The sequence below is a fragment of the Sinocyclocheilus anshuiensis genome, unplaced genomic scaffold, assembly GCF_001515605.1.
Source record: "Sinocyclocheilus anshuiensis isolate Anshui unplaced genomic scaffold, SAMN03320099.WGS_v1.1 scaffold375, whole genome shotgun sequence".
In the NCBI taxonomy this organism is placed as follows: Eukaryota; Metazoa; Chordata; class Actinopteri; order Cypriniformes; family Cyprinidae; genus Sinocyclocheilus; species Sinocyclocheilus anshuiensis.
In genome coordinates this window covers 214,893-227,206 of record NW_015549594.1, presented here as the reverse complement: position 1 = coordinate 227,206, position 12,314 = coordinate 214,893, and the positions used below count along the sequence as shown (strand labels likewise).

At 46.0% G+C, this 12,314-nt stretch overlaps 1 protein-coding gene across 3 annotated transcripts in view; it reads right to left on the bottom strand.

The window, feature by feature from the left end:
• Positions 1–11,666, bottom strand: part of astn1 (astrotactin 1) — a 267,140-nt gene extending 255,474 nt beyond the window's left edge. For all 3 annotated transcript variants that reach the window (XM_016446854.1, XM_016446855.1, XM_016446856.1), the window contains exon 1: positions 11,138–11,666. In XM_016446854.1, coding sequence (XP_016302340.1) covers positions 11,138–11,429 — 292 coding nt within the window. In that variant the 5' untranslated portion in view covers positions 11,430–11,666. The remainder of the gene's footprint in view (positions 1–11,137) is intronic.
• Positions 11,667–12,314: the final 648 nt, after the last annotated feature.

Genomic DNA, 12,314 nt, shown 5'->3' with positions numbered 1-12,314 from the left:
TCGCATTGCAGCCTGTCTGAGAGATATTTCTAGCTGGATGAAGGACCATCACCTTCAACTCAACCTTACTAAGACAGAACTGCTTGTGGTTCCAGCAAACCCATCGTTTCATCACAGCTGCTCTATACAGCTGGGTTCATCAACCATAACTCCTTCCAGGACAGCCAGAAACCTAGGATTTGTGATCGATGATCAGTTAAGCTTCACCGGCCACATTGCTACAACGGCCCGGTCCTGCAGATTTGCCTTATACAACATTAGGAAGATTAGACCCTTCCTGTCAGAGCAAGCCACACAACTTCTTGTCCAAGCTCTTGTTCTCTCCAGACTGGACTATTGTAATGCTCTCTTGGCGGGCCTTCCCGCATGCATTATCAAGCCTCTGCAACTGATCCAGAATGCAGCAGCGAGAGTGGTCTTCAATGAGCCAAAGAAAGCTCACGTTACTCCTCTCCTCATCAGGTTACACTGGCTACCAGGAGCCGCTCGCTTCAAATTCAAGGTACTGATGCTTGCCTACAAAACCACTACTGGCGCTGCACCAATATACCTAAACTCGCTAGTTAAAACTTATGCGCCCTCCAGAAGCTTGCGTTCTGCAAGTGAACGGCGCCTTGTGGTGCCATCCCAAAGAGGCACAAAATCACTCTCACGGACCTTTTCCTGGACTGTGCCCGGCTGGTGGAATGACCTCCCAATCTCAATTCGAACAGCTGAGTCTTTAGCCATTTTCAAAAAACATCTAAAGACACATCTTTTTCGCCAGCACCTGACCAACTAATACTAGCACTTACCTATTCTATTCTGTTCTATTCCATTCTGTTATTTAATAATAATTAAAAAATAATAATTAAAAAAAAAACCTAGCTACGTGTACTGTGCTAGACTAACTGAAACTTGCCATGGCACTTGTATACTGTTGTTCTCTCGTTGGTCTGATTGCTTCTATTGTTCTCATTTGTAAGTCGCTTTGGATAAAAGCGTCTGCTAAATGATTAAATGTAAATGTAAATGTAATCCTGCTCTGCGATCCCAGTCTCGGAGCACTAATAAGGACCCCTAAGAACATGAGCACATTGTGCCCCAAGCTAGTAGCTGAGAAGCACTAATATAACCAGTTTCGCCCAAGGGGGAAAAGTGGTACATTAAACTGAAAGAACTCGCGCCTGTAAAAAAGGGACGTCCAAGTTGTAGAATCTGGCAAATGTGGATGGCGATGACTAGCCGGTGGCCACACAAATCTCACCAATAGAAATTCCGCTGGCTCACGCTCAGGAGGAGGCCATCCCCCTTGTGGAATGGGCCTTCACACCTATAGGGCATTTTAAGCCTTCTGAGGCGTAAGCCAAGGATATCGGATCAACGATCCAGCGAGAAAATCGCTGCTTTGTGGCCGGCAGTCCTTTATGGCGGCCTCCAAAGCAAACAAAAAGCTGCTCTGACTGTCTAAACAGGCTAGAGCGCTTTAGGTATATTCTCAGAGCCCTCACTGGACAGAGCATGTTCAGACCCTGCTCACCATCTGTAACAGGAAGTGCCAAAATGGAGATAACCTGAGCTCTGAACGAGTTGAGAGCACTTTAGGAACATAACCATGTCTTGGTTTTACAGTCATTAGGTCCAAACTCAAGACATGAGGCGCTGATTGACAGCGCTTGCAAGTCACCCACTTAACCGACGCCAAGGCTAGGAGGAGGGCCGTTTTAAGCGATAAGGGCCGCAAATCAGCCGAACTGAGCGGCTCGAAGGGCGCCCCTTATACAGCAGCTCTTGCAAAAAGGTTAGCACGTGGGACACGTCACATGATATCGGGTCCAAATTTCGTGCAGAACACCAGTTAAGGAAGACCGACCATTTTAGGCTGTAAAGTCATCTTGTAGACGGTGCTCTTGCCTCCAAAATAGTATTGCTTACTCTCGCCGGGAGCTGCTTAAGCTCCAGTCGAGGCACCATACATGAAGGCTCCACAGCTCCAGCCGGGGATGCCAAATCATGCCTTTCGCCTGCGAGAGAAGGTTCCTGTTTAGTGGAATGGGCCACGGGGCTGCTGCTGAGAGCTGCACTAGCTCTGGGAACCAGGCTTGGTTCCTCCAGAGCGGGGCCACTAGGAGGAGAGAGCACTTGGTCTCCCTGACCTGCCTGAAGACCTGAGGAATCAGGGCGATCGGGGGAAATGCATATAAGCGAGCACTGGGCCAGTCGTGGGCCAGAGCATCTCGCTGTATCGAGAAGTATGTTGGGCAGTGAGAGTTGTCTTCCGAGGCAAAGAGGTCGACCTCTGCCCTCCCGAAGACTGACCAGATCTCTTGAATCGTTTGAGGGTGTACCGCCCATTCACCCGGGGCTATCTTCCCTCTGGACAGCATGTCTGCACCAAGGTTCAATCTGCCCGGCACATGAACCGCCCTTAATGAGAGGAGTTCTTTCTGCGCCCAAAAAAGGAGGTGGTGAGCCATCCTGTAAAGAGTGTGTGACCTGAGACTGCCTTGGTGGTTGATGTAAGCCACCACTGTCAACCAAAATGTGGTGCCCTTTTAAGGCTGGAAGGAAGGTTTTCAGGGCTAAGAAAACCACCACATATCTCTAGGCAGTTGATATGCCTAACCTTGCTCCTGTTTGAAACAGGCGAGAGGTTGTCCAGGGGGCCACAGCCTTGATACAGCGGTGGTCTACCCTAACAGGAAGCCGCCCCAGGCGCTAGGCGTGGGGTGGAACGCAGGCTTTGAGCCAAAACTGAAGGGGCCGCATGTGAACCAGGCCCAGAGGAATTACAGAGGCGGCCGCCGCCATAAGGCCGAGTAACCTCTGAAAAACCTTCAGGGGGCGTGTCATCCCCGGTTTGAGAGATGCCGCTAATCGCTGAATAGTCAGGGATCGTTCTGGCGTAATCTATGCCCACATTTGGGCGGAGTCTAAAATTGTTCCCAAAAAGACAGCTCGCTGTCCAGGCAACAGCTGACTCTTGTGCAGGTTGATGATCAACCCGAGGCGCTCTGAGTGGCTGAGTAACAACTCTCTGTGAGCAGCCAACTCCCGTTCTGACCTGGCTAGAACGGCCAATCGTCGAGGTAGTTCAAAATACGGATTCCCATCTGTCTCAGAGGGGAAAGAGCTGCATCTATGCACTTCGTGAAAAAAATGGAAGGACTGTATATTGATAGGCCACTCCCTCGAACGCGAATCTCAAGAACGGTCTGTGACGTGGGGCTATGTGGATGTGAAAGTATGCATCTTTCAGATCCACTGTAAAAAAACAGTCCTCGGGGCAAACGTGCACGAGGATATGTTTGATAGTTAACATCTTGAATGACCGGCGCATAAGCGAGTGGTTCAGACGTCTGAGATCCAGAATGGGTCTGAGCCCGCCATCTCTCTTTAGAACGAGGAACTAGCGGCTGAAAAAGCCTGACTGAGGGCACTATTTCCACAGCGCCTTTTGTAAGCAATGTTTGCACTTCTTGTCGGAGAACGAGCGCTTCGTTGTCCGGAACAGAAGTTTGAATAACGCCTCTGAAGCAAGGTGGCCTGTGAGCGAACTGAAGCGAGTAACCTCTCTGAATTGTTTTTAAAACCCAACTCGACACTCCCGGAATGGCTGCCCAAGCTGTGAAATGGGAGGCGAGAGGGTTTATTTTTGCGAATGAGAGCTCGGCAAGAGAAGACGGGGAACTTGCATTCACGTGAGTGTGTGAGAGAGTGTGAAGAGGAAATTTGCTCTTTATTGTTGTTGCTGTGCGCAGCTCTTTGAAAGCCTCCTGGTGTTCTTGGCCAGACTCGTCCTTACTGTGGAGAAGCTTGGCTTGAAACACTTGGAGAACCGCCATTGTATGCAGCGGCCGGCCAGGTTGGGTCGGCGCCGGATGCCACTCAGCCTACTCGTCTAACATAAACTCTATTGGCGAGCGCAGAGGTGGTCCTGCAGGGCTTAGAGGGATGCGCTGCGTGGGCCTTTAATCTGAGGGCAGATGGCGGCCACAGATGAGCAGCAACTGCTTCCTCCAGAGGGGGGAGCTTGCTGTATCCTTTGTTGTCAGCGCCATCAGCGGTGGTGAGATCCGCTGCTGTAGAGGGATTTACTCGGGCCGAGTAGAGGGTGCGCCACGTCTTGGTGAGCTCGTCATGAACTGCAGGCAAGAATGGGGCGTTAGCGAGAGGACTGTTGACGGCTTCCCGGCAGGTACCACTCATCTAACAGGCCGTGGGCGGGCTCTTCCGAGCTAGCTCGGTGCCCTGTAACGGCGGACCGGCAGGAGACAACCGACCCAGTTGCTCTAGAGACCTCCGTGGAGGAGGCGAGCCTCTTAGCACCGCTACGTTCCCGGGCGGTGATTGAGAGTGGAGCTCATGGGAGACCGCTGCGCCCTGTAACTCCAGCAGGGTTAGCAGACCGATCTCCAGAAGGCACTGAGGCGAGACGGACACCGTGTAATATGAGGCAACGCTCTGTTTTTGTGCCTCCCTGTATGAGGAGCTGGTACTCGGAGGGGGCTGCTCCCGCCCAGTAGCCCCCAGAGCTAGAGAGCGGCGAGGGAGGAACTTATAAAGAGGCGGGCCGAGAAGGGTCTTCCCCACGACCTCGACACCTCTGTGTGGAGGTCAGGGAAAAAAGGCAGGCTCCGGCACGGAGGTAGCAGCTTAACACGCAGAAAATGCTCATCCAATTTACTCTTCTGCGGCTCAGCCATTTTCTCGGCGGGCCAATCTATGTTTAACTTGGCCACGGCACGAGTTATCACCTCTAAAAGCTCCTCATACTGGGGCGATTGAGGGGGCGAATCCTCATCGACGCCCACCACATCAACCTCCTCGGAGGAAGACAGGCGGAGCGTCGAGCCCGTTCCCCAGGGGGAAGTAACCGCAGAGTGGGCTTCCGATCCCAGAGAACGGGCGCTGGATCTGGCGGGTGAGGAAGACGATAGGGACTCGCCCGTCTCCATTCCGTCCACCAGTTCCATCTGCGATCCCCACAATCATAATCGATGCAGGACCAGCGCCGCGGGGAACGCTAGAGAAGGCTCCCTCCGCAAAGGAAGCCTTCCGGGAGCGGAGAACATGCATCAAGAGACGCTCGCAATGCGGACCAGGCAGACAACGCACAAACTGTGTGTATCCCCACCCATAATATAATGTGGGCAGGGAGGAACACACAGCCTGAAACGCTGCCTGCCCTCGCCCTTGCTTATGTGTTCCTTTTTGTCTTGTGCTTTTGACATTCTGGACAAAACAACATCAAATAAGACTCACAAATGGAAATCAGACTGACACACACATAGAGCGCTTGCTGAATGACAGAAAGCTGATGTCGGTTTCACCGCACGTGCTTTTATAGCTTCCTGGTCATTACGTCACCCGCCCGTGACGTCTCGCCCATCTATTGGACTGATTACTCACGGGGTTCAGAGCCGGTCACGCTGAAGGGCGTTCCCAAAGCGTCCTCCGACGCAGCTCGAGATCCTGAAGAGGAACAGGAGTTTTCCCTTTAGTGTTTCACGCAACGGGAGAGACCGTTCAAAAGGAAACAGTGCTGATGTGCCCATAAATTATGCAGGTACTTACATTTACATTTACATTTACATTTAGTCATTTTTCAGACACTTTTATCCAAAGCAACTTACAATTGGGGAATACATAAAGCGATTCTTCTTAAAAAGGCAAACTGACACAGGAAGTGCTTGTAATACCAAGTTTTAGGCATTGTTCAAATAAGTACAAGCTAGAAAGGGAAGGAATAAATGAAGAGAAAGTTTTTTTTGTTTGTTTTTTTTTTAAATGAAGTCAAGTAGCGTTGAAAGAGATGCGTTTTCAGCTGTCGCTTGAAAATTGTCAGGGATTCCAAGAGCTTAATGACCAAGTAGTTTCTGCCGACTGACTGACCAACTTCGAGGGAATGATTCGCTGCGATAGTTGCAACATAAACTTTGAGCGTTGAAGGGGCGCACCCATTGTCCAACAACTCTTGCAAAAAAAAAGTCAGCATGTGGGACATGTCACAAGAAACCGGGTCTAGGCTTTCGTGCTTCACACCAGTCACAGATGACTGACCATTTAAGGGCGTTAAGACGTCTCGTAGACAGTGCTCTAGCCTCTAAAATGGTGTTTTAGTGAAGCAGGCCTAGAGGAATCACAGAGTAGGTGGCTGCCATTAGGCCGAGCATCCTCTGGAAACTCCTGAGGGGACACAAAGTCCCTGGCTTGAAAGATGCCGCCAGTCGCTGAATAGTCAGGGACCGTTCCGGCGTAAGCCATGCCCGCATCCGGGCAGAGTCTATAACAGTCCCCAGAAAGAGGCCCTCCAGATGGCTGAGCAGCAGCAATCTGTGTGTTATTAGTTTCCGATCTGATCTGGCTAAAACCAGCCAGTCGTTGCGGTAATTGAGGATGCGGATTCCCATCTGTCTCAGAGTCACTGTCGATAAACTTCGTAAAAGTGCGAGGGGCCAGAGACAGTCCAAATAGGACTGTATACTGATAGGCCACTCCCTCGAACGTGAGTCTCAAGAACGGTCTGTGGCAGGGGGCTATGTGGATGTGAAAGTATGCATCTTTCAGATCCACTGTCAAAAACCACTCCTCGGGGGAAATGTGCGCGATGATCTGTTTGATAGTTAACATCTTGAACGACCGGTGCATAAGTGAATGGTTCAGACGTCTGAGATTCAGAATGGGTCTGAGCCCGCCATCTCTCTTTGGAACGAGGAAGTAGCGGGTGAAAAAGCCTGACTCGCTGTTCACTGGGGGCACTATTTCCACAGTGCCTTTTGCAAGCAACGTTTGCACTTCTTGTCGGAGAACGAGCGCTTCGTTGTCCGGAACAGAAGTTTGAATAACGCCTCTGAAGCAAGGTGGCCTGTGAGCGAACTGAAGCGAGTAACCTCTCTGAATTGTTTTTAAAACCCAACTCGACACTCCCGGAATGGCTGCCCAAGCTGTGAAATGGGAGGCGAGAGGGTTTATTTTTGCGAATGAGAGCTCGGCAAGAGAAGACGGGGAACTTGCATTCACGTGAGTGTGTGAGAGAGTGTGAAGAGGAAATTTGCTCTTTATTGTATGTGGGTCCACTATCACAGCGGTAAAACATTCGGGTACGCGCTGCACCTGCAGGACGTGACCCGCTGGAAATTAAACTCCATCGCTCAGAGGTGCTCGGAGAGATAGAGGATTAAAGCGAGCTGTTTTGTGGGGCGTTCCGGCCGAGGCGAGAACAGAGCCCCTCCTCTTCCTCTCTAGCTCATCAGGACAGCTTAGGTGGCTCGGGGTCCAGCACAACTCATGGGCGGGGACCTTGACGCTTCGGAAAGGGGAAGCATTTCGCCATCCGGGGGTGCTGCTGCAGAATTTCCGTTCTCATTTCCATACTCATTTCCGTTGAGTCTGAGGCTGCGCCGGCTTTGCAGACTGAGTGGCAGGATTCTTCTGGCGACCCACAGCCGCCGGGCCAGGGCGCTTGGGGAGGAAGTGACGCAGTGCCTGCAACATCTTCTGAGCCTCCGAAAACCTTTCTGCAAACCCGTCCACTGCTGGGCCGAACAGGCCCTTCAGCAAGATCGGTGAGTCGAGGAAAGCTGTCTTCTCAGCGTCCCTGATCACAGTGAGGTTTAACCAGAGGTGGCTCTCCAGCACCACCAAACTGGCCATGGTCTTGCCGATCGCCTGCGCTGTTGCTTTCGTGGCGCGCAGAGCCAGGTCTGTTGCCATGTGCAGCTCTTTGAAAGCCTCCTGGAGTTCTTGGCCAGACTCGTCCATACTGCGGAGAAGCTTGGCTTGAAACAGAGCCACAACCAGTAGCCAGTGCAATGAGATAAAGAGAGGTGTAACATGGGCTCTTTTGGGCTCGTTGAAGACCAGTCATGTCGTTGCATTCTGAATCATTTGTAGAGGTTTGATTGTGCTTGATGGAAGTCCAGCCAGAAGAGCATTGCAGTAGTCCAGCCTAGAAATGACAAGGGCCTGGACAAGAAGTTGTGCAGCATGCTCCGTTAGAAAGGGCCTGAGCTTTCTGATGTTGTGCAATGCAAACCTGCAAGATCGAGCAGTCTTTGCAATGTGGTCTTTGAAGGTTAGCTGGTCATCAAAGATTACACCAAGATTTCTGACCGAAGTTGATGGGGTAATTGTAGAAGAACCTAGCCTACTTCAATATGTTTACTAAAAACTGTGGTTTATCACACATCAGCTGCAGTCATGCATTCATTTTTAATCAGTTATATCCTATACTTGCCACTACTACAACAAAATAGAAGCCAGCTAAAGAAAATTAATAAATAAAAATTTTTACCCAGGTACTCAAATTACAGTACTTCGGTAGGTTTAAAAAAAAACTATGATTTGCCTGCACTCATCTGAATAAAACGATTCTCAACAACGCCTCTTCTATGTTTGACACTTAGCCAATAATCAATTAAAGAAAAATGTAAAAGCCAAAAATGAAAGCCAATCTAAAACTAAAACTCTAATTTTAGAGATTTTCCCTTTTGGGTGGGCATCGCCCACACTCACCCACCCACCCATTGCCTGCCTCTGGAAGTTATTAAAAGCAATATAAGTCTTTGGTGTGTTCTCATTTGTTTACCTCAAGTAAATGTGTGTGTGTGCAAGAGCAAGTGAGTGTGTGTTTGTGAATGCATTTGTAGACTATACCAATTACCCTAATGTATCCAATTAAAAATAGCTTGTTCAAAGACCAGTGGCGGCTCTGTACAGACTGCATTTATAATCAGGAAACAAGACCACAGAGCGAAGGGAGGGACGTGCAAACACCTTAGGCAACATTTATAACACCAACTTGAAATTACTCCCCATGATCATTCCAATCAATCTTATGCAAACAAAGAGCCATTGTGGGAGGCAGAGGCTGAAGGAACAGAGGAGACGATCTAGAAAGAGTGAGATTTATGAAGTAAGGCAAGGTGCAGTCTGTCTGAAGGAAATTAAAAAGCACTGAGTCCAATGTGAATTATTAAAGCTAAAAGGACCGCACAAGGAATATATATTGTGGTTTGCAAACAGGTTTCCACTGGTCAGAAACAAATCCTGTCCCAATTTAACTCTAGCAAAGTTTTGATCATACTAAAATTCATTCATTCCTCATTCATGTTAGAATATGAATGTTGACTTTGGTCAGTTTATAAGCAAACTTGAAACTGGTTTTAAACATTAAACCTAACAAATTCACAATAAAAAGTTCCAATAAAGTTAAAAAAGTTTCCCAGTTTTCATAAACCTAGAAAATTCTATTTTGGCCTCCAGGTTTCTTCAGAGCCGACGCATGCTATTTTTGAGTGTTTTATGTATTCTAAAGCGCTGAGCTTATTTGAATTCTGTAGTATAAGTACTAAAATACTGACTACTAAGAACTTTGTGCTATGAAAAATGCAGTCACATCCGAACATTGTTAACAAACCGAAATCTTGGTTAGCTCTGCATGCTGACACTATTTTTTAGACTCTAAGGATTTCTAGTTATAAATATGCAAGTCCTCATGCATTCAAATATGACTGTACGAGGATCAAACTGTGTGCTCCCAGGTGTATTCTTTTTAAAGTTTGTTAGACTATTTAAGCATAAATTAAATCATGAATTAATTATATATGGAGTACAATAAATATTGTAACTAGAATGTGTGTTTTATGCATGTATATTTTTTATATACACAAAAAAGGGACGTAACAACCACTAAAACTTAGGACACAGTGTTTTTTGTTTCTCTCTCCCAAAACAAATGTAATAAAAAATGCCCACATCACCTTTAAGGTCACAATTGAGAGAAGACTCTAAAAAGATCTGCCTTTTCACCATGTTTACTTCCTGTCTAACATTTCTTTCCAGACATGCCTAAAGTGAGAAACAACATGACATCTTTGACAACGCCACGGCAGTGCCAAATAAACAGTCAACCCCAGCACATCTTCTATGACAGCCACAGACACTTCACACTACATATCTGATTGGCTGGCAATGACTTATACAACTGTCCACTCCTTAAAGTCGCTTTTTTGCACCTCAGAGTGAGTGGCAGATATGCATGCACTGTTCAGCACCATGGACAGCAGCCAGTGTGCCACCTCATACAAACTAAATGCTTGACAAATGTAGACAAAAGTTTTTCACAGTATTCAGTTAATACACAGTATTTAATTTTACTTGTTCACAAATTAATAGATTAGGAGGTCTGAAGGCCAACACTTTTTCACACCACTGTATATATATATATATATATATATATATATATATACAGTATATATTATTTTATTATACTAAGTGGGCTGTAACACTTTCCAGTGTACTTCTACTGGACCCACACAAGCTACTCAAAATGGAACAATTTATATACATCATGTGACACACACAAAGAAAAACAAAATATTATGTATTTCTACAGTTGTCACCTTTTCAGTTGCTCTTTTAAATTGAAAAGCTTAGATAAATGTTAATGTTTGAAATGAAAGCAAGGAGGATGCCATAATAATTAATTTGAACATGTTTATGCACAAAAACCAAAAAGTATTTGAATTTATTATGGTAATCAAACTTATTTAGTTCAAAGTCCATCTCAACTCATGCCAGTAATAACTGCACACTTTGTACTAACAGTAACATGAAGTCACACAGTTTAGCGATAAGATGTATATTTCTAAACTACTATTTACAGCAGACAATTATTAAATAGTATATCAAAGTTTATCAACTTTGTTTACATTTATTTGTCTGCATGTCTATCTCTTTCAGAAAAAAAATCAAAGCACACATTTGTTGTAGTTGTTTGCTTGGTTTGTTCTTCTTCAAAAAAGGTGAAGCTTGGCACAAACTTCACACAAGTTTGCATATGAGACTTTAACCCAGTGACTCTTTCTCTCTAATTTTCACAGCTGTATTTGTAACGCATATTCATCATAAAAACATCTGTTTGTATATGTCTCAACCTGACAAACGAGCGTCATGCTTCCATTCCTATCGCTTAAATAACACATATCTGCAGATTACCGGGTATTATTCCGGACAAAGAACATACTAGAACTGACCTATTTGAGTTTTGGACTAGGCCTGCGACTGATATTTCTATTAATAATCACAATAGCTGTCACAATCAAGTATATATCTTTAATAAGACGCTAAACTGATAATAAATAACAGCACTCACCCAATACAAAATACGGGAGCTCGGTATTTTCCAAGTCGTCAACAACGACTATCTCGCCCGGAAAATCGTTCCTGACGGAGAATAGCAGCTTGGGCTCGGAGGCCGACGGGCTGTGCATGATGCTCAGGTCGTTCTCTCGCAAAAACGGCAGAGCGGATACCGTAACGCTTTTCATTTTGCACTCCATGTCTTGAGACTGGTCTTCTTCGCCATTCAGACATTTCACACCAGCGGGACTGAAGATGACAATCCAGAGAACGCCGATAAACAGACCGGAGTGTGGTAGTAGCATCTTGCCGGTGATTGTGTAGCTGTTGTCTGGCTGCGGAGTCGGTAAGCTGCACACTGGGAGCTGGAGGAGGAGGAGCGGGAATGCGCTGGCTACACACTAATCGAGCTATTTGCGTGAAAATAAGCAAAAAAATGCAGGGTTTAAGACTCAGATATTCTCCGTCCCACGGCTGAATATTCTTGTTGTCATCATAACACGGCTCGGCTTAGTGATGACAGCGAGAGAGGCGGAACAGCGCAGCATCGGAGCCCGTTATTGGGCTTCTCCACCTCAAGCCATTAAAAACGATTTTTCTTGTTGCAGTGGGCAACCATTAGCAAGAGCTAATAATATAATCAATAGTCCTGCAACTTTAAAACATACCAAGGTTTGCCATAATTTCTAGTTTATCAAATGAAATGCCATTTTATCATGAATATATAGTTTTATGAAGTACTTAGGCTACTCTTTTTTCTTCTTTTGTTCTATTTTATTACTTTATGTTCTAAATGTAACTAATCATGTTCATGCTAGATATATATATATATATATATACTGAAACCATTTGTTTGTTTGTTTGTTTGTTTGTTATATTTTATTTATTTTTTTGTTTGTTTTGTATTGTTTTATTTCTTTCCTGAAGGACCACTGGTTACTTTACAGTGGGTAAAAAAGCAATAGATTTGGCATGATACACTGAAAAAAAATGTTTCATTCATCCAATTAAAAAAATTTAGCCCTAAGGGCAAGTTATTTATTATTCATTGGCTCAAGTTAGAAAATATAGATGTGAATCATTGCCCTACATTTTTTTAATTGGATGAATGAAAAAAAAATGTCAGTGCACATGTAATTTTTCTGTATATATATTAGTGCTGTCAAACGATTAATCGCGATTAATCTCAT